The 22836-nt window shown below is 52.6% G+C and overlaps 1 protein-coding gene across 1 annotated transcript in view; it reads left to right on the forward strand.

Moving 5' to 3' along the window:
- Positions 1-22836, forward strand: part of ADAM12 (ADAM metallopeptidase domain 12) — a 251932-nt gene that overhangs the window by 65929 nt on the left and 163167 nt on the right. Inside the window, exon 3 of the mRNA XM_037496121.2 lies at positions 74-147. Coding sequence (XP_037352018.1) covers positions 74-147 — 74 coding nt within the window. The remainder of the gene's footprint in view (positions 1-73; positions 148-22836) is intronic.

The raw sequence follows: 22836 nt of genomic DNA on the forward strand, positions 1-22836 counted from the left end.
AATACACCTCCAGAGGATACTGGCAAGTCAAAGCACCATGTTTTTTGACTGACTGCTGCTGTTTATCTTTCAGAATCACCCAGAAGTGTTGAATTTTCGAATACAACTGGAAAGCAAAGAACTGATCATAAACCTGGAAAGAAATGAGTAAGTCAAGTGAATTCTTGTTTCTTGCACGATTGAGAAAGTGAAGGCAATGTGTGCTGAGAAGCGCTGAGCGGTTTCTGTTGGCTTTAGAGAAGCAGAGCTGAATGCGTGGCTTCATGACCCAAATTTGGGTCTGGGACTGGAATTAACTTAAAAAAAAAAAAGGATCTGATGGAAAAACAAAGAATTTTATCCCTCTAAAAGGGAACTTTGTGATTCAGCAGCTTTTTCTCGTACTTCTGCTATTTCTGTTTTCAGAGCCTAATTTTTCGTGGGTCGAATTTAAGCATCCCCTCTCCTGGTCAAATAACAGTGTTCCGTAATGAGGCGACCTTTGGCAATCCCTGGGTTACATAAGGAGAAAGAGTTTCAAGTGGACAGAAACTCTTTTTTTCTCTAAGAAATACCAAGAGTTTATTTTATCTTTCAGAGCTTGTCTCCAGTGGTAAAAAGTATTTATTTTATCTTTTTATTTTAAATTTTGGCCCTTTTTTGCAAAATCATGTAAATTTCCAGAAAATGGTCTTATATTTTTTCCCTGGAACACATGGATATCATCACATATTTTCGAAGCCTTCCAGTAGAAAACTATCTACTTCCAGGCGTACCCTTGTCATCCCTCACACGCTGTGGCCATCCCCACGGGCTCTTCAGATCTGAGAGACCAGAAAAGAATCTGCTAATAAGCGATGTGTGTTTAAAGGTAGAAACCCATTTCCTGAGTCTTGTTTGATGTAGAGCAGGAGCGGCTCCCTCCTAGGACCACAGGGCCTGTTCTCTATCCATCAGGGAAAGTCTGATTTGTTGTTGTTAGAATGACAGTAAAGATAGGCCAGTCTCGCGGGAATGAGTTCTGCCAGGGACATTAAGTCATAAAAATCTGATTCTGAGTCTCAGGTAGGCAAGCCTGGTCACTGACCTGTGTCCGTTGCTTTCCTTTGAGGTTCTGAGCAATCAGATGGCAAGAAAGTCAACAGTCAGGTCTCACCTTTGGCAGCTAATGCCATGGCCAGCAGCATGATAATAAGATAGATTGATTGATAGACTGATTGATAGACAGATAGATGGATAGATGGATGATAGGTGGACAGAGCAATGGGTAGGTGGGTGGGTGGACAGGTGGCTGGATGGAGCGAGGGAGGGAGCAAGGTATATACATTTAAAATTAAAACTATCTAAAATGAATGTATGTAAAATAGCGTGACCTGTTCCTTGGGATGCTGACCTGCCCTGTCATATTTGTTACATGTTTAGCTCTTGTTATTTACATGTTTAGCTCAAATTATTTAAAACTTCAGTGAGCAGTAAATAATTTTAGTTTTTTTGCGACTTGATCTTAAACCAGAGGTGCAGGCACTCATCTTGGATAATCAGGATGCTGAACGGAAATTTTTGATATGCTTTGATATGTCCGGATATTGTTTTTGATGTGACTCAGCAAATATTCTCATGCTTTTTCCTCTTCACCTTTGTACTTTGCCGTTGGTGTTTGGTTTTGAAAATGTCTTGGTGGATGAAACTCGGTGTCCTCTAAAAGAGCAAAACAAAAGAAGGCTTCTGGTGCGATGCGTGTCCTTGACAGGATTTTCACATTGGCAGCTAGATTTAGGAGGTTTCTTCACGATGAGGGCTCCCCGGTAGCCTGTGGGGGGAATGTGGGAACGGCAGGAGCGAGGCTGGTTTGAAGCGGGAGAAGCTGCAGCGGAGGGATGGGAACAGACTCAGTCCAACGCACAGTGGCTTGTTTTTCCTGTAAAAGGAATATAAAGCCAGTGAGGGAAATCTGAAACTGTGGGGAATAAAGAAGAACAAAGAGCCAAGAAAAAATTCCCCCCCATTACCAAGCAGTCTGGCTGATATGCGGGAGATGGGCTGGTTCGCGTAGGTTTTCTCCTTATAAATAAGGCGCTGCGTCTTTTGTCGTCCTGGCTGGTCTCAGGCTGTGGGCAGCGCACGGTGCTCGCTGAGCTGGGTCCTGGACACACTCCCAGACAGACTTGCACTTCTGAGTGTGGCTCTCCGCGTGCATAAAGTGGTCACTAGCTCCGTTCACGACTCCCTCCCAAAGCGGTTCCCGCGGATGGTGTAACACACTGACTGTCAGACGGGGCTGAGTTGTATCAGAGATCATTTTAAAAGGAGCGTTCATTAGCTCACGTACACTTCTGGGCCTTTCCCCAAATAATTTCAAAATTAGAAAAGTTGACAACATAAAACCGTCCTGGATTTATTTCTCTCATCAACCTCACAGTCAATATACATTTCAGAAAGTATCTAGTGCTTAATGCCTTCCCGCCACATTCTGGAGCTTAATTTGAACGACCCGGCTCGGGCCATTGCCAGCCTCCATTCTGTTTCAAATAACATTTGCATAATCAGACTTTGCCAATGTGACTATGTTAATAGTGAATCCCCCCAAAATACTTTGGTTTAACAATTTGTTTGAGAAAAAAGTCATGGGTCTGTTCCAAATGGACTTCATTTTTGAGACGATGAATACCAAACATTTGATAGGTGGAGTGAGAGGTGTGTGTGTGTGGAGAGCTCAGCGCTGTTAGACACAAGAGGCAATCTGGCATCCGGTGCAGAATAGAAGCTGACATTTGCGTGGCCTTTGGCCCAGCAGATCCAGCTAGAGAACTTACTCAAATGAAGCTGTGAGAACCCAAAGGCAAATTGCAGGCAGGGGCGAGCTGGCCGTTCTGCAGCTGAGGGCTGGTACCTGCTTCGGTGCCTGCACACGGGAACTGGCGTGTTCACAGACGTTCTGTGCTGCACGCTGACCTCAAACATCTGGGAGGGGTGGATGAAATTAACTCTGACAGCTGTGAAGAGGAAGCCCCTGCAACAATTAAAGACGGTGGTGGGGTGCCTTCTCTTCCTAATAAAAATTCCTGATGCCAACCAAGGTCGCGGCCTGCTGGAAGCTGGGCGACGTGACGGAGGCTGGGCCACGTTGCTCCCTTTTCACCTTGAACTTGCACACGTGCCCATGCATCTCTGAGCAGTAAGATCATTGAAGCTTTTCTAATGTTGCACAAGAAAATATCACTATTCAAACTAGGAAAGGGTTTCACTTTGAAGGAAAATTCTACTGTCAAGACTTGAAAGTGGTTAAGAGGAATGTTGAGGTTTTTAGTATTCATTTAACATCTGTTTGCAGGGCTGTCACTGAGTGTTTAGAGAAATGTAGAGTTCCCCAGGAGCGTCTCATGGGGGTGCCTGTGTGGGCACCCTGGGCGGGACTCTCTGGGCGGGACTCTGGGCGGGACTCTCGCTCCCACAGCACAGCAGCCCCTGGACGCTGGGGCCAGGTCTCGAAACCAGGTGTTCTGTGCAGCTGCAGCTTTGAGCAAAATGCTTTGTTGGGGCCTCCCTGGTGGCGCCAGAGGACTTCGGGACTGTCTGGAATCTCTTTTCTCTCTGGGCATGTCAAAGTATTCTATTTTTTATATGGTTTCTAGGGCCCCGGTAAATAAGGTGGTTTTCCTCCAAAGGAATAAGTAGTTCCCCTAAGTTTTAAATGAAAATTTTTGATTCTCTATTTTTTTGGTCCCATCTCTGAAGTGAATATCACATGACTCATAAAGAATTATTGGGGGCCTCCCGGGTGGCACAAGGGGTTAAGTCTTAGCACTATCAAGCTGTTGGTAGACACTGCAGCCTGAGTTCCATCCCCTGCCAGGGAGCTACCCACAGGGCACAGCAGACCTCTCCCATCTCATCGGCTGCTCCCCTCAGCAGTGGATTCAGTGGATGCACCTGTTCTGCTCCCCACTCTGTCTCTGGGGAATCCTCTCACCCCCTGCACCTCTGGCCTACACCCCAGTTCTTCTATGCAAAAATAAGTAAAAATAAATCTAAAAGAAAAAAATGCTTTGATGGACGCAGCGGCTGCTGCCAGGCTCCCCGCTTTGCAGGCTCCGAAGTTAAAGTGCCGGTGGTGGCTCACACTGCACGCGTCGCCCCAGCCATGTGTGGTCGGGTGCAGGCCTCATGCCTCCTGGCAGGAGAAGGCAGTTTCGGGAAGACTGTGGCCTGCAGCCTTGCTGGTGGGGTGTCCCTGGGCCAGGGGAACATTGGCGTTGGCTTTCATTCAGTCTGGACGAATTCCAGACCCCACGTTAGGGGCACTTCTCACCGACATTCACTCTGAACGGTAGCAGAGATGCCTTTTAAGCTTATCAAACCCGGGCTTCCATCTCTGGGAAGACCCTGATTTGACAGCTTCGCTCGGAGCATGAAAACTCAGTGGTGAGATGGGGCTAGGCTTTGCAACTCAGCTTTGCTTCCAACAACTGTCTGCTTCTCTTCTCTCTGCTTCCTCATCTGCAAATTGTAATCAAAGGCAGGTGCAGTCGGTGTGAGAGATCAGAGCTCAAGTCATGGCTGGGGTTGGGTTTGCGCCAACAAATTCCTGGGGCTCTGGTGTTATCCGTTATTTCACCGGACTCTCCCTTAACTCTACCCTGCAGGCTCCTACATGGGTGGGGTCTTACCTGCATGGCTTGATGCTGGCCCAGCGTCTCCCTCCCTGGAGGAGGGGGGAATGGCCATGCTGGTCCCTAAGGTTCCTGTTGTTATAAGGGCCTCATCCCACACTCCTGCCATCCACGGGAAGCCGAGACTTTGCCCCTCTGTGCATGGAGCACCATTGCTTTTGCTTCTACTCTTGCAGAAGCTTAATTTACCTTTTAGGTCCACTGGCTCCAGTGAAGGCCAAGCCCCGGCTCGGGCCCCTGGCTATCTGCTTCCACCTTTTATCTCAGTTTCCCTAAATGCCACTGGGTGGTCTTTATCATACTCTGTGTGAGTTCCAAAGATTAATAAAAAGCCACTTTGGAGGAGGGGAGGCCCCACTGAAGGAGGGGAGGCCCCACGGGGGGAGTGGAGAGTGGGTGTGGAAAAGAGGCTATGGTGACGCCAACCAGGGGGAGTCTGCAGAAAGGAGTGGACAGTTGGGGAATGTTCTGGAAGGAGAATAGACAGAAAGTGACGAGCACCGGCAGGCAGGCCCCAGGGGAAGGAGCATGGCCAGGGTGACTTTTAGACGTGAACCTCTAGAACAGTGATGCCTTTGATCAGAGCAGAGAGCTCGTGGGAAGGACCAAGAGCCACGCCCTTGGCCCGTGGCTGGGACACAAAGACATGGGTCCTCAGAGTCTGGGAGAAGGTGGGTGTTCCGGCTGAAGCAAATGTCCACACCCCCAGTCTAGAGGCTCCTGTGAAGGGCTGACAGCTGGCACTGGCTATGGCATTTCTTTGGGCTCTGTGGATGTTTGTGGCTGAGCCAAGGGCGGGGGGTGCTGGAGAGCAGGAGCCTTGGGTGGCTGGAGCAGGGCGAGGCCCTGGCCCTGGGCTTCTGAATGGCTCTCACGACCCACAACCTTGACAGTGCTGCCTGTCATTTCTAGTGGGGTCTGCTGGGGCAAACCTGTGCCTGCCTGCTCACCCCCTGTCCTGATCCGTGTCCTGCCTGCCATCTGCCTCCGGGCTGGTGGGGGGTGGGGAGCTGGCCCTCGATTCCAGGGCATGGCTTGGGGACCACCAGCATCAGTCTGCCTGGGGAGCTTGTTAAAAAGGCAGCTGCAAGCCCAGTTCTTTGGGTTGAACTGAAATCTCCAATCTAGCGCCCGGGGGACTGTATTATTAACACGTTCTGCAAGGAATTACATTCATACTTTAATTGGAGAATCACTGGCACATGTTTGTATTTAAATTAATTTAAATAAGATTAAAATTTTAGTTCCTCAGTCATGGTAGCCTCAGCTCGACTGCTCCGTGGCTGCAGGAGGCTCTGTGAGCACGTACATCACGGCAGGCGGGTTGCGGCCCAGCGGACAACAGGGCCAGGCCAGCCCTCCAGACCCTCTGGCTTGGGGTTTCTGTCTTCGTGGATGCATCACCATGGAATGAATGTTCTTTCCAATAGGGAGTGTCCACACCTCCTCAGGCTGGCTAATTCTCACAGCACAGTCAGCTCCATCGTGTGCTTTAGGGAGTCAGAATTGGCCCAGGAGCCACCTCTGCCCTTTGGTGAAGGGAAACAAAGTTCTCCGAGCAGCGCTGCTGACTCACCGGACCCACGTGAGCTGCCTGGGGCTTGGGATCTTCCACCGAGACCAAACTCCTTCCCCTTTCAGCTGAAATCTCTCAGCCTTAACATTTAGGAGTTTTCTAATTGGGCTAAATTTTATTTCCTGTGTAAGAACTAAATTCCCTTGAGCTTCCTGCTTCATCTCAGTCTTTGAAGTTACACGGACATTGGAAAAGGTCAGAACACCATTTTTAGAGGTTTTCTGGCTTAACTTGGAAGTGTCTACACGGGTTCCGATCAGCCTCCTCCCAGTGGGGCCAGCTGGAGCCTGTGGCATTCTTCCGGGTCCTCTTTACACTGACCAGGGTTGGAAACGGGCACTTGATAGGGGAGGGAATGTCTGTGTTTAACCGCGGCCCCCTGACTGCTCACGCTGCGTGCGTGCGGGCGTTGCAAGCTCCAGATAAAATCCTGCTGAGCCTCGGGGTTCCTCTGCAGGATGCTGCACCCCCTCCATTTCCGGGTGGGCTCTGGGCGTCGGAGTGACGTCTCTTCATCCCTGCGCGGGGTGTGGCCGGCAGCTACGTGCAGAGGCTGTGCAGGTGCATTTGTGGCGTCTCCCCCTCCCCTGGTTGTGACGCCCTCAGCAGAAAGGCCACGATGTGTATGTGACCTCTGACTCTTCGTTGGTCACTTAGGCTGTGTCATTAGGCCATACGTGTCTGAAGGGTAAGGAAAAAGCATCAGGCTTTTCTGCCCTCCCGCCATCAGGATAGATGCGGGAACCCTGCGGTCCTGAACGCATGCCTGATGGCGGCACCTGGAGTGGGTGCACCTGAAGTGGCTGAGAGACTGAGTTTATAAGGCGGCGTCGCGGGGACGCCAGCAGAAGCCAAGAACGAATGGAAGCCGAGAGAAGAAGAAGAGAAGCAGAGAGAAGGCCAGAGAGCCAGAGAGAGTGAGGATTGGCTGGGGGCTGGGAGGACAGCCAGCCCCCCAGCCCCCCAGCACCCCTGCCTGCCGTGTGCCTGGTAAATCCCAATAAAAGCCTGAAAAGCCACTGAGGGCTCCAGGACGTCTCCTTCACCCGGTCTGCTGGATCAGAAAACCTGCCCTGTGTCCATTCCTGCCTCTACGGTGTCGCTCTCCAAGAGCCTGAAAGACTGGGCTGTTGGATCGTTTGAGTCAGATGCCAGTTCCCCCACCTCGCGTCCGTGCCGTATCCAAGCCTCTGTTAATAGGTGGGCGCTCCCCGCCACACACTGTTCTGCTTTTGCTGTTGAACCTTGGACTCCTTGAGGCAAGCCAGTGGCTGGCCCGGAGCGTTCTCCCTGTGCTAGATTTTCCTGACCTCACCCATGGTGCTGCTGGCCCCCTCCCCTGGCCCAATGGCATCAGTGACCCTGGCGTTAGAGCTACAGTTTTGAGCAGATGCAGGGCCTGGGGTCTGGGCAGGACTCTCCTGTGCCACAGCAGGGCTCTGGTGGCTTCTGCTTGTCTCCTTTTTGCGATGTTAGATTCCTCCCCGGGTTAGGTTCACCCTATGGCTCCCATTATGAAGCTCACCAGAGCCTTAATGTGCCAGGGTCGTGACCTTCAACAACGAATGCCCAGGCCAGGTCTCTCTTGGGGGTCACAAAGGCTGGGGGTGCTCAATGTCGAGCCTGTTTTACAAAATAGGCTGATGGTTATGATTTGATGACCTTACCCCCCGCATTCTGTGAACACGTGTTCATCCAGAAGTCTGCTTTATTAACCGGGACCATAAATTAGAAATTTGCTTAGAAAATTATTCAGAATGACTGCTTTTTCTAAAATAATTCTGCAAATAGGAATGTAATATAATTATTGATATAAGTGGCAGACTACTATTAATGGCTAATGCCCTGTCACAACCCAGAGATGATTCAAGGATGGTAAAAAGACACATCAGGGGTACAGAATCTCCCCCCCACACTAATGCTCCGCCTCTTACTCTGTTTTCAAGCCGCGATTCTAGCCCCCGCTGACAGCCGCTGGGCAGACTCCTGCTTGGGGATGTGGGATGTGAGCCTGGCGTTGCTTTACTTTTGTTTTTTTAAGAGCAAAGAAAATTCATGTGGTCCAGGAGAGCAGCAGTGAAGCCGGGGGAAGGAAACACGAAATCTCTGGTGTTTGTAAGTTTGTGACTCAAGACAAACTCATGAAGGTCCCTGGGCCGCCCGCATCCGTGGTCTGGGGGTAACAGCGCCTTCTCCGGTGGACGAGACGGCTTTCCAGGGGCACATTTCCACTCTCAGGTGGCCTCGGTGATTTCCTGAGCTCGAATATGCGCTTACATCACCCAGAGGAAATCCTTGAACAAATCGCACTGGGAGAAATTACACTTAGATCCAGACAGGGAATCGTGGCGCCCACGCTGCATTGAAGCCTCGCGGCCGGTTAGACAATCCCCGCAGCGTTGGTGCTCGCCACACCGGGCCTGCTCCGCCCCGGGCATCCTTCTGCTGGCCGAGCTCTGTCCCCGACACATGAGCATTTGGGGGCGCCTCCCTGCACCCCGGGACAGCCTACTGGGAGACTTAACCCGCTGGCGTATCCTGAGGAGGATGCGGGTGCTGGGGGGAGCTCAGGGCCACACAGAGGAGCGTGGGGCGCCCACGCTGTGGGATGGAGACCCGGGGCAGGTCCAGCAGAGGAGGCCCTGGCATTTAACGGAAGCCGGGGCGCCTCTGACACACTGGCAGGGCATCACAACCTTAACATCCTGATCCTAAATGTTTTGACAATAATTTTAAAAACAAATATGGCGGTGGGACAAAGGCAGGGATGCTGATTTTAGGGTTTATTTTGACATCCATTGAAATGGACCCTGCAGGGCAGACAGATAAGTCACTGTTTGGGGTTTTTGTACCCACAAAGAGTGTTTTGGGGTAGGTTTGTTCCCCTCTTCCCCGGTGCCTGGGTAGGAATCCCAGCAGACTGGCAGGAGGCCCTATGACTGAAGTAGTTAGTTTCTTCCTCTGTATAATGGGAATGACGCCTTCCCGAGTTGGGTGGATTGAAATGTGGATTCTCACGGGCATTTTGCCCAGTGTCTGGCCCAGGACAGTGGGGGGCCTCCACATCAGTGCCTTTCTCTGTGATGGTGTCAGATGAACCCTCCTTGATTCCTGTTTGTTGATTGACCAGCCTGACCCCGCCAGCTCCCGACCTCGCTGGGCCCATTCCAGGCCCCAGGTCAGCCAGGCTCCCCTGCTTACAGCCACGCCTTCTAGTGTCAGACCTCAGAAGTGGCTCACTGTGTAGGGGAACTGCAGTGGACACCCCAACCTCCATTTTTCATTGAATTTACTAGCCTGTCCTTCCAAGAAAGGGCCTTCACTGAGCTCGGCCACTGCTTCCCCCACTACCACGGCCAAGCGCCATTTCAATCCTTTTCATTTAAAAACAATTGTTAGGTGTTTTGTTTGCCCACCAAACTGTATTCTGAGGGCTCTGATACTCTTTCTAGCCTTCTGGGTCAGGTCGGTTGTCCTGGTTTAATTTTCAGAGGGGGCTGTGTTCCCTGGGTGAGGTCGGCGTGGGGTGCTTACCCTCTGACCCTGGTGCAGACAGTGCGGGGGGTCCCTGCAGACCTTTGTCAGGGAAAACGAAAGACATCAGGGTGTCAGGCTTGTCACGGCGTCCGGTGCTAGGCGTGTTCTCCCCGGTGAGCACGGCTGCCTCAGAAGGGAGCACACGCTGGACGACTTTCAAGTCAAGAAGAAATGTAATAAATAAATGAGTGACTTCTGGTCTTGTTATGGAGGCCAGCGCGTGACACCCCTTTCAGTAAACAAAACTTGGGAAAAGAGGGTTTTTGAGCCCTAGGAGCTTGTGAACTTGTTATTCAACTTTGTGAACTTGTTATTTTGCAGATTCGATTGGTCCCTTCAATCTTTTTAAATCTGTTTTTAAAACTGTTCTTGCTCAGGGTCACATTGGTTTGGATACCCAAGAAGCTTGTTTATTTTACTGGGTAAGTTGGAAGCCCCGGGGCTGGAAATTGGAGAATCTTGCTGCAGCCCGGGCTGTGCTGGGAGAATCTAGGAAATGGCCTCTCAGCCTCGGTTTGATGTCTGCAGAATGGGGGTCGCCGGATCACCCTGGGTGCTAGGCCTCACGTACTGCCATTCGCAAATGGCCGTGGCCTCACCTGGGCCTCCTCGGCCCCTTAAATCTTAGCAGGGGCAGCTGTTATTAATTCGGCCAAATGTCTGGCCAGCTACGCAGCGAGCATTGTGCAGACCGGGGCGGCCCTGGAGAACAAAGGAGACGTGGTCGGGCCCCCAGAAGGCTCCTGGCAGGTGTGAACAGCTGTCCAGACCCTGGCTGTGCTGGTGAGCATGGACAGAGACGGTGGGAAGGTGTGTGGGGTTAGGGCTAGGGGTTAGATTTAGGGTTAGGTGTAGGGGTAAGGGTTAGGTATAGGGTTAGGGGTTAGGGCTAGGGTTAGGGGTTAGACTTAGGGGTTAGGGTTAGGGTGGCCACAGGCTGGTGCACAGTGACCTGTAAGAGCTGGTGGATGAAGAGGCGGGCATGGCGGGCAGCTGGGCACCCACAGGCCCAGGTGGGGCAGGAGCTTGGGGCAGGAATGCCAGCGGGGGGTACCCAGCAGAACTGGGAGAACCGACTGGCAAAGACCAGACCCCCGCCAGCCTGTGATGTGTCTCGGATCCTCTCCCGCACATCCCAGGGAGCCACTGAGGCAGGAAGGAGGCAGGGACAGGTTGAAATCTGTGTTTTCAGTGCGACGCACTGACTCACCTAAAAAGAGGGGCCTCAGGAGTGGGTGTCAGGGGCCCCTGCAGCCGTGATCCAGGCCCACAGGAGAATCAGCAGCTGGGAGCAGGGGCTCACAGAGGCTGAGTGAGGGGGAGGAGCTTCAGAAATAATCAGGACAGAGCTCCCGAATCCCAAAGCATTCCGGAGCAGGTGAGGATGCAGAATCCAGGAAACTGCAGAGGACTCTGACAATGAGAAAAATTTCAGATAAAAAAACTTTGTGAGTTATGAGATGGGGAAAGCCACATTAAAAGAACAGCTCTTGCAGCACATTTTACATCGGTAACCAGATCACCAAAGTAAATTCTCTCGGTGTTTCCACAGTGCGTGTGTGAAAACGCAAACATAGGTACACGATAACCAAAGGTCTTTCTGGCACCTTCCATTATGAGGTTGAGAGGACCTTCCCTCACCTACCGCCCTCGCCCCGTGTGTCCAGCCGGCCCCAGGCCCTGCCGTCCGGCTTGGCACCCCCAGGAACAGCCACCACCGTGAACGCCCCTCATTACACAGATGAAACGTAATAAATAAATGAGTGACTTCTGGTCTTGTGATGGAGGCCAGCGCGTGCCACCCCTTTCAGTAAACAAAACTCGGGAAAAGAGGGTTTTCGAGCCCTAGGAGCTTGTGAACTTGTTATTCAACTTTGTGAACTTGTTATTTTGCCTTTCCTGAGTCCCTGGAAGGGCCGGTTATTTTTATTCTAACCTGTGCATTTAGAGATTTTAGGCTTTATCTTTGTTCTCCCCCCTCTGAAAGGGGGACCGTCCTATTTCCTTGCCATCTGGGTTGATGGATGAAAGTTATTTCGTGAAGCGGCCGTGGTATTGTATATGCGGCATAATTCTTAGGCGATTACCACAGCAGGTCATATTTCCTCAATTTTTCTTTCATTATTGTGCAAAGAGTTTTATTTAAAGAGTCGGTATTTTATTTTTTTAAGTACCGTCTGGGAGCGCGGGCCCGCGGCCCCGGAGCAGGGCGGTGGGAACCACATTGGCAGATTCTCACGGCACCAAGCGGGTCTTCCTGCTTCTGATTCTCTTGGGCCAGCGACGTTGCTGACTCAGGGGACCTCCTTCCCCTAAAAAGTGACAAAGCAGCTGAGGGCACACGTTGGCCCCAGAACTGCACTCAGTGAAGTGTTCTGGTGAGCAGACTGGGGTGGGCCCCCCCGAGCCTGGGTCCAGGACGCCTCATCGTGCGTCACCAGCCCTGGCCTTCCCTGGAGCCCCGACTCCCTGTGCCTTGTACGCACGTGTCCAGGGAGCGGGTGCCGGTCAGGACGGAGAACCGCCTGCCAGCATGTCCGCGGGAGTGTGGGCCCTCGGGGGGAGCAGGGCAGGTGGGGAGCACTCAGCAGCCAGCGGGTGGGCGAGCGAACCGCAGAAGGTGGCGTGTGGCCGCCACTCTGGGGGGCAGAGGGGACTGGCTCAGTCTGGCTGCCAGGGACTCAGACCTGCCGGGGTGGGCGGGCTCCTGTGCAGCACGCGACTGGCCCCGGGGCGGGGATGGGCACCAGGGGAAGAACTCGCCAGCCCCGCTCGGGAGGGGTCCGCAGCCACCCAGTGGCTATGTGGCCCGCGTCCAGCTGGGGCTTCTCGATGGCGCACGTCCCCCAAGCTCAGCATGGCTCGCCGCATGAGCATGTCCTCGGGCCTGCCGTGGGATGTGCCGTTCCTGCCCCTGTCCACCAGCTGGCAACTGAGGCTTGACCATATCTAATGATGGGGGCAGCGAGTCCCGGCACCACCAGGCCCCAGCGCTGCTCTGGGGGTGGGCCCCTGGCACGCAGCTGCGGGAGCCGACCTGACCAGCGGGGTTCCCCGGCGGCAGCGCCATCACCCGCCCCCTCACATGCACGCAGCCGGTTCGTGGCGAGTCCTACGTGGTCTGAGCTGGAAGAACAGCTTCCCCCAGAGAACAGGCCGGTGATAAGCAAGTATAAATCATGCTGAAGGGAGCGCGTCCTCCCCGTGAGTCATGAGGGCCGGGGCCGCGGGCGCGCAGATGGAAACCCTGGCTGCAGACCAGCCGTGAGGGCTGCGCCCCCTTCTCCCTGTCTCTCTCTGTCTCTGTCTCTCGCACTCTCGCTTATTAAAAAATTGCAGTAAATGTCAACACTGCTCAGACGGCTCTTCCTGTGCAGCCCCTGGCCCTGGCCGGAGGGGCGGGGAGGGCAGCGAGACAGGCCATCTCCAGCAGTGAGGGCGGTGCGGAGCCGGCCGGCGGGCCCAAAGGGGCATCATCCCTGGGAGTCGCCGTCCTCGGCAGCCTGTCCCAACCTGGGATGCAGACACGCCGGGGCCCACAGAGCCACCCTGCCCGCCCCGTCTGTCCCGTGGGCCAGGGCCATCAGCTGGGCAGCAGGCGCTCGCTCCATCCTTGCCGGGCCCTGAACCCCTTCAGGTGTCCATCTTCACCCGGGGGGCCACAGCCCCAGCACCCCCTCCATCGAGAGCTTTCTTTGATTGCAGGGCATGGAAAGACCCGCGATGTCTGCGGGAGGGTCCTGGGAGGGGCGGGGCTGGCCGAGGGAGAAAGTGCAGAGACGGGCTCGCCTGGGACACGGACAGGCCACCGGGGATCGGGGAGGGGCAGGGACAGTGCTCGGGCCCGAGCAGGACAGTCCCTGTGCCTCCTGAGTGTCTGAAAGGCCTGTTCAGTCATATCCCACCTCTCGGGCAAAGGAACCATGTCTCTTAGTTGGGCGGGGAGCAGAGGGAGGCCGGAGTGTGGGGGAGGCAGAGTGTGAGGAGGAGGCAGGGGGTTGTGGTGCTGAATGGACACCCTGCGTGGAGAGCTCCTGGCCCTGGGCCAGCCACGCTGGAGGCACCGAGAGGTCAGCAGATGTGAGAACAACAGGGCGGTGGGTGCTGGGCAGCAGGGCAGTCCAGTCCCCATCGACCACGGCCACCGAGGGAAGAGACTCCACTGGGAGTCCACGTCCCACGGCGGGTCCCTCAGTGTCCCCCTCCGGCTGTGAAGCCACTACGCCCGAACTCTGCAGAAGTGGTGCTGCTGGGAAAAATACTCGAGGAGCTCTCCGGATTATTTCCTCACAACTGCATGTAATTCTACAGTGATTGCAGAAAAATTCAGCTAGAGAAAGAGAGAGAAACTAGTGATGACTTCAAAATCCCAAGAAGATATTTTTGTCCCCACTCGGGACATTATTTTAATTTCCTACCCTTCAGAAATCATCAGGAAAATGCTGTTAAAAATGCAAGAATCTTGATGGACTAAAATTTGTTTATTAGGGGCCTCCCCGGTGGCACAGGGGTTAAAGACAGCGCTATCGAGCTATCACCAGCCACTGCAGCACAAGTTCGATCCCGGGCCACCGGGGAGCTACCCACACGGCGCAGCAGACCTCTCCTGTCTCCCCTCTGCTCCCCTCAGCAGTGTGTTTCAGTAGATCTGCCTGTTCTGCTCCCCACTCTGTCTCTGGTGAATCCTCCCACCCCCTCCCCACACCTCTGGCCTGCACCCCAGCTCCTGTATGCATAAATAAAAAAATCTTTAAGAAATGTTGTTTATTAACATTTGAGACAAGCAAATGTCTCAGTAACAATGATAAAATAGCCAGGTCTGAGCTGCGTAGTCCCTTTTTAATAACCCTCGCTGTGGGAGGTTTGCTGAGCTCCCCACACGCTCGGCCCCAGCGGCGGGGGAGCTGTGTGCCCTCCAGCCTCACCTCCTGCACCGCCGTCTGTTAAGTCATGGGGGCCCCGGGAGTGTGGGCTGTGGGGGTTTGTTGGGGTCCCTGTTTGCACACTCTGGGGTGAGGCTTTGAAGAGCTTGCATTTGGGGAGGGGCCTTTGGCTGCTGCGGTCTCTCTGGGTGAGCCCAGCCCCCCTGGGGGGAGGCAGCACTGGCCACGCACCAGCTTCACGCATTCAGGCTTTCTCTCTCTAGTTCTTCTAACTAACGATCATTCGCTGTCGACCGGGCATCGGCCCCTGTGTAAGCAGAGTGGACACCACGCCCCAGGTTCTGACTTTAGGAAATTTGCAGCTAACCCAGCCATGACAAGGGGGCGGTGGGCCGTGTCCTGGGCACGTGGCGCAGCGCTGGGTGGTCCAAGAGCAGTTGTGTCGGCTGGAACCTGAGGGCCCTGCTGTGAGATGTGCTGTGGGCCGGCCCGCCCGGCCGTGGTCTCCCAAGCCTTCACGGAGTGACTGCCATCTCCCCTGCTGACTGTGCAACCCCCACCTAGTGCCATGTGGTGGCCTGGCAGGGAGCTGTGACTGTGGCCTGGACTCTACTGACCACTAGGTGTGGCCAGACCAGGAGGCGGCACTGATTAAATGATAAGAAGCTGTTTCCAGGCCCAGTGGGGACAAGACAGGGCATTTCGCCTAGAGGTGGCAGGACTCGGGACCACAGCACTGGTCTCTGGCAGACAGCATAATTGCTCCGTTTCCTCAGACTAAATGAGGGAGGGGTGGTGATCGTGGCCATGGGGGGCGCCGGAAGGAGACAGCTGGATGCCTGGGAAGTGCTCAGAACCAAGCCTTGCTCGTGAAGCATGCTCAGGAGCCGTCAAAAATGTGGAAATCTCTTTCCATGTGTCCAGGCCGGGCTTAGGGCAGGATGACTGGCCACCAGCGTGGCGTGGACCAGTGGGTGCCATCAGGGAGCAGTGGAGAAAATGGGTTCGATTTTGAGGTGGTGGCTGCAAAAGATGGTGGAGCTGCCTGGGGTGGGGACTCCTGAGTGTGGGCACCCCAGGGTGATGTGGCAGTTGAGAGTCGGGGGAGCAGGAGAAAGGATGGAAATGGTGGTTCCAAGGTGCTCACCTGTATGTGGGGAGCTCTGGGACAGGTGGGGAGAGGCTGGTTTGGTTCACATCTGAGTCCCAGCACCTACCTGGACTCAGCACCCAGGGATTCAGCACCCAGGGACTCAGCACCCAGGGACTCAGCACCCAGGCACTTAGCTCCCAGGGACTCAGCACCCAGGGTCTCAGCACCCAGGGTCTCAGCACCCAGGGACTCAGCTCCCAGGGACTCAGCACCCAGGGTCTCAGCACCCAGGGACTCAGCACCCAGGGTCTCAACACCCAGGGACTCAGCTCCCAGGGACTCAGCACCCAGGGTCTCAGCACCCAGGGACTCAGCACCCAGGGACTCAGCACCCAGGGTCTCAGCACTGGCTCAAGCAGGCATTATTCTGAAGAGCATATGTGAACTGTGGCCTCTGGGTCTTCCCATAAGCCGGTGATCCAGAGGAGAGCTGAGAGGAGATGGTGTGGTCTGAAGCGGAATACACAGGGACGGGCTCTGGCCCCGGGGCTAGGGCCAGGGACAAAGACCCACTTCCCACACTTTCTCCTGCAATTTTCCACCAAGACCTACTGTCTTCGTGGCTCTGGGAGATCTTCCTGATCCTCAAGTCTTTGGTTTGAAAAAATGACCATGTTCAAAGAGCCACCGCTGAGTCACTGGCTCCTGTGGGGGCACAGGAAGCAGGCTTGGCTCTTAACTCTTGGGGTTTTGGTGAATGACTGCACAAGAGCAGCAGTGAAGCTGACCACGGCGTGCTGTGTCATCCGTCTGTTCCCACACCCTGACCGGAGAGGTATTTTTAGTCCCATGTCCATTATTCATGGTGGACATCATTGCTCGTACCAGAACTAGACACCAGCAAGCGTTCCTGGCTGGTGATCTAGTCTCAAGGTTGCAGCCCAGCCTCGTCTTAAATGATTCACTTTTTCATCAGTTCCTGAGGACTTGGAGCCAGAAAACACATCAGTTTCTCAGGACTCGTGGGGGCGCTGGGGTTTCCCCAGGGGTCTCTCTTGCCTAAATACCGAGCAGTGACTGTCTCTTGGTGAGAGCTCCCCGGTCTGCACGGCTGTGAGGTGGGAGTGGACTTGGTTCACAGTTCTGCTGCTGTGAAAGTCTTCTCATTGCTGCTTCAGTTGATAATGTGCTTGAGTGGAATCAGGGCTGTTTTGCCTAAGGAAAAGGGTGAGAAGAGTTAATATTATATATGAGGGTTTTATATGGTGTTATTTTAAAACCGGCTCCAAAGATGGCCATAAAGCAGGCCTTGATTCTCCCACTTCCTACCGTTCTGGCGCCGTGTCCAGCAAGGTGGGCTTGCGATTGAAGGTTTGAGGCTTGCCACAAAGAAGGTTTTCTTAGGCACCACTTTGGAGTTCTTTCCCAAAGAGAAATGATTTTATACAGTTTGGGACCATTTTCATTTAAATATCAAGTGACATTTCTTTGCTGTAAAAAATAATAATAATAATAATAATAAAAGCTTAACTTTGTACCTGTGTGGGAGGCTGGATACTGGCAGTTTCCCTTGAGTTGTCCAGGGAACTTTCTCAGAGCTAGAACTATTAGACCCCAGATGTCCTATGACAGCCTCAAAATTTATTGGCGTTAAGCGATTACTCAACTTGGCATCAAGAAGTCAGTATCCCTGTAGGTGTCTCTTCATCCTTCTTGAAGTTTCCGAGAAAAGGGTCATCACTCTGTCCCTAGGGCCATTTTTTGCCCATATCTTATCTCCTGTTATCTTTTTCCATTGGTTCACGCACATCTCCACCATCACCTTTACCGAGTTCTTCCCGTCTACACTGCAGTCCCCACCCTGCCCCAGTTCAGGTAGGACCTTTCCTCCTCCTGTTACCCAGACAACTTTATCATCGTGTGTGCATTTAAATAAATCTGTTGGCAGCTGTGCTTATATACTTGAGATAGGACATGCAGTGTCTTTCTTTTGAACCCCAGACCTGTAGATTAATTGATGACAGTATATACCGGTTGAGCTCAACTTTGTGACATTTTCCTGCTGAAGGGACAGGGTTGTGCCCCTATTCATTGGCTTAACCAGTCCAAACTTGCCGCCCCACTACACAGTCAGCCCCAGTGTTCCAGAAAACCCTGGGCCCCTTCCCACACGTGCGTTCCTTATGCCTGCTCCCCGCCCTGCCTCTCTGGGGCCCGTGCTCCCTCCCCACCATCACTGCCCTCCTCTCTCTCCCCACGCCCACAGTCTCTCTTCAGATCAGCCGGTGCCTGCTTGGGTGTGCTCTCCAGCTGTCTTTCACTATTTGCCTCATTTCCCAGAATTTTGAGTAAGCTGGACGAAAACAGAGGCCATGCTGGACAGTTTTGAATACCACCAGTGCTGGCTCCGTGGTCTGTACATAGTTGTACATCAAATGCTTGATGAGTTGTTTAGCTATCTTATACTTCACTTCCAAGTATTCAAGACCATCAGAGCCACGGTTTGAAGCTGAACCCTTGTGTTGTAATCACAGAGTTGCCAGAACATGAGTAGGAGTCTGGAAATGACTAGAATTTCAGCCACAGAAACCTTCTGCCCCCAGCCTGATCCAGTTGGTACTGTGCCCTTTGCCAGACTTTAACAGAGCTACAAATCTTTTGTCAAGTCATTTACTCTAGAAATTAAAAGTACTTATTCATAGAGGATAGTCATTGAGGTGGAGCCTTAATTTCCCCAATACAAATGTGTGCACCATGCCAGGGAGTAGGACACCTCCTAGCTCTGTAGAGCAGTTGTGAGCTGACTCCAGGACAGCAGAAGTTAGAAGTTCCTTCTGTGTGGCTGCTTCTCTAAAATGTCTAGATAGTTCTCTAAGAAGCAGGGTATTAGTTTTCTCCTAGTGGAATATCAGGTATCTGATACCTCTTTCATACCCCCTACGAAAGATAAAGTCAATAGAAATGAATGCACCCTGAAACTGAAAATTACATCCTAGGAATGTTTAATTTTGCTTGAAGGACCTCCTCAGACATACATACATACACACACACATGCACACACGCATGCACATGCACACACACACACTTCACACAAACGTGTATGCACATACCCATGTGCTTGGATATATGTACATACATGGGCACACACAAATCGACAGTGAGGATAGTTTTGTTCTCTCCCTACAGGGAACCCAGCAAGTTAACATGATGCACAAGAAGATCTTAGCACACATGCTGACCCAAAAGAGAGCATAAATGGTGTTATCACAATTTCAGACCTTAAGCTATGCCACAAAGCTATAATGATCAAAACAGCTTGGTACTGAAATGAAAAAACAGACTTATAGACAAATGGAATAGATTTGAGAGTCCAGAAATAAGCTCACACCTATATGAAATGTTAATCTGTGACAAAGGAGGCATGAGTAGACACTGGAGGAAGGAAATCCTCTTCAGTAAATGGTGTGGAAAAACTGGAAAGCCACATGAAAAGAATGAAACTAGACCACTCTCTCACACCATACATGAAAATCACTTCAAAATGGATAAAAGACTTGGATATAAGATCTGAAACCATAACATACATATAAAAAAATGTACAAAACACTGACATAGGATTCAGAGATTTGTGGATTTTCCTTCAAAGGCAAGGAAAACAAAAGAGAATAAAACAATTGGAACTATATCAAACTGAGAAGCTCTGCAGAGTGAAAGAAACTGTCATTAAAACAAAAAGACATCGTATTAAGTAGGAGAAAATATTTTCACACCATAATTCAACAAGGGGCCAATATCCAAGATCTACTAAGAACCCCTGCAAGTCAACAAAAAGAAAACAAATAATCCAATCAAAATTGAGAAGAGCTCAATAGACACTTCTCCAAAGACATCCAGATGTCAACAGGCACATGGGAAAAATGTTCATTTTCATTTATCATCAGGGAATGCAAATCAAAACCACAGCAAGATCCCACCTCATACCCGTGAGACTGGTTCACATCAAAAGGACCATAAACGACAAGTGCTGGCAAGAATGTGGAGGAAAAGGAACCTTCTGTTGGTGGTCCAGCCCCTGTGGAAAATAGTATGAAGGGTTCTCAAAATATCCCACCCCTTGGTATCTATCCAAAGAAGACAAAAACACTAATTTGAAGGGGAACGTACACTCCCATCTTCATTGCAGCACTGGATACAACAGCCAAGTTGTGGAAAGTACCTAAGTGCCCAAATCAGATAAGGGGGTCAGGAAGAGGCTGTATATATATATATACACAAGGGAGTATTACTCAGCTGTTAAAAAAGATGATGTCTTGTTATTTGCAAAACATGGATGGAGCAGAGGGACAATGCTGAGAGAAATCAGTCAGAAGGTGGAAGACAGATGCTGGTTGGTGTCACTGCTATGTGGAATATAAAGAAACAAAACAACGGGGCAGATAAAGCCAAACTACTGACAAACCCTAGAAATGTGACTGTAGAACTGAGACCACCAGGAGGAGAGTGGGAGCAGGAAGGGCACAGACACAGTGGGGAGCAAGCAAAAACGTGGGGTGCTGTGGTGGTGGGTGTGGTGCAGTGATAACCCCTGATGAGGGGGGATCCTGTCCCTCCAAAACGCAGACAACATGGTAAACCACTGTTACCTCAGTAAAATAAATGCATATTAAGAAAAGAGTGTGGGGTGCAGAGTAAGAAGGCAACAAAGTGTCTGTGGGGCCACAGCTTCTCACTCAACATGTGTCCGTAACACTGGTTTTACTTTGATGCTGCTTGAACATCCCAGAATCGGGCAGGGACCTTGGACAAGGACACAGCGGGGTCACCTGCACCCCTGGGATGGGTTCCGCAGCAAGAGGTGCCTGCAGCAGAGGGCAGCTGCACCGGCGAGGGCCAGGCCGGCCCCCGTCCAGGCATCACGCCGCAGTCCCAGCTGCTCCGAGCGCACAGACAGCAGGACGGTGCCTGAGGGCTGGAGAGGGGTGCTGTCCGCACCTCCCCGCGTGGGCCGTGGCGTCCTGGCTGGGGCTCGCTTATGCTTATCCAGCCCTCGGTGCCACAGCCCTGCCCGGGCCGCCTCCCTTTCAGGCACTGCTTCAGTGAGGGGGACAGAGCCCCGTGCCTCCCCCAGGTTATAAACGTCACATCATGGTCCGCGGGGATGTCAGGACCAGGCGTGAGAAGAGAAGCAGGCCAGAACTGCCTCCCTCCACGTGTGAGCCCAGGGCTGGAAGCTGGACTCAGGCTCCATCCTTCTGCCCAGTGCAGACATCCGGGGGCCCTAGCCCCGGCCTCGTTTGTCACTTATATGGAAAGCCATAGACGGCACGTCCCTCCCTGTTTCAACTCAAGTCACGCAGAACCCGTCTCCACGTAGCCGGTGTCAGGGCGTGCAGGGGACGCGCTGCGGACAGCAAGGAGGCGCCCGGAATTGGCCGACTGCTGTGTTTGCATAGCCTCGGGAGGAGCCGCCTCACCTCCCACCCGCGCCGTGTCAGAACTGCTTACATTGTGCTTCGTTTTGCATCATTTTGCCTTGATTTTGAAAGTCTCTGGGGGATTTGGGGGAAAATAAGCAGGCCTGCTCAGTGTTCAGTGCCGAACCAGAAGGACAGGCCTCTCCCCGCTGAAGAACAGCCTTCCCAGTAAAAGTCAGATTTTATAAACTAGGTGAGCGCGGGGGTCCCTTGAAATGTCAAGGGTGTTTTAAAGTATGTTTTTACAACTTGACAGAGTCTGGGGAGAAAAGAAGCTTAAAACTAAAGTGTTAGGAGCTGCTGCCAATTGAAAATGAATCACAAATGAAGATAAATCACCCCTGAGCATAAAATGTGGAACAATGGGAAAATATTATCAGAATTGTAAAAATTTGATTTGCAAGCAACTTTGGAGAAACAGAGCTTTGCAAGCATAAATTGAAGTGGGCCGACCGACCCATGTCCGGGGACAGAAAGCAGCTGGCATTTGCAAACTCGTGTGTCAGGAGATGATTATTAGTTTTGGGGAAAAAAATGCTCGGTTTCCAAAGTATACCTCAGCAGCCTTGCTTTGCCACGGAGGGGCCCGGGGGTTTTTATAGCAGGCACTGACAGCCAGGACACCGCCGAGGGTACCCCCAGAGCATTATAAGCACTACTCACAGAGTAGCCGCAGCTTTTCTTCATTCCCTGCACGCTGGGTCTCTCAGCCTTGCCTAACCTGAGGGCTGTTCTTTGCCCCTCTCCTCAGAACGCTCCTCAGCTTGCCCCAGGCCACCCCCAGCGCCAGGGGATTCCCTTCACCCAGTCTTAGATTCTACTCTTCCAGGATTTTCCCAGGTCTCCCCGCCAAGCAGAGGCCGCAGGAGCCACTTCCCGCCAGGACTCCGGGGTGCTGCAAACCGCAGAGGGGCCGTGGCAGAGGGGCCGGTGGCCGACAGACTGGCCAGGACTGAAGCCAGACATTGTGGCTCGGGTGCGGGTGCTGGCCAAGCGCCGGGGGAGACCGTTTACTGGCTGACTCTCTTTAGAGGCAATTCCACTTCCTAGCTGTGATTTTCCCAGTGGAGGACTAGTTCATACAACGTGTAGCTCATTGTTTTATTTTTCACACTTAGGCTGATGCGACTGTACTTTAAAAAGGCGGTTTCTCACCACCCACCTCTTCAGCCCCCTCACCTGTTCTGCCTGCACTCCCTCTTCACCTCAGAAACCCCCACCAGTGTCCCCTGGGCCGTCAAGGATCTTGCCTTGTTGACTTGTCCGCTGTGGGGACGCCCAGTGTGGGCTTTGTTTCCGTTCCCGGCTTTACTGCGTGGTTCCCTCCAACTCTGTCCACTTTGCTGAAATGGCCACATTTTCACCTTTCCTTATGGCTGAATAATGTTCCCTTGTGTGGATAGACATGTCTTTGGATCCGGTCTTCTGTCTCTTTGTTGTAAATAGCGTCACAGTGAACATCACAGAGCAGGCCTTTCTTTCAGGCACAACGGCCCTGATCTTCGCACGGATGCCCGTGGGAGCATGGCTGGGGCCCGTGATGGTCAAACTCACCATGTCCAAGTGGACAGGTCCCGTGGTTTTTAGTACATTTACATCGCAGCTCCTTGGAGAATATTTCAGT

Source organism: Talpa occidentalis, unplaced genomic scaffold (assembly GCF_014898055.3).
Source record: "Talpa occidentalis isolate TD23 unplaced genomic scaffold, MPIMG_talOcc4v2.1 talOcc4.8, whole genome shotgun sequence".
Taxonomy (NCBI): Eukaryota; Metazoa; Chordata; class Mammalia; order Eulipotyphla; family Talpidae; genus Talpa; species Talpa occidentalis.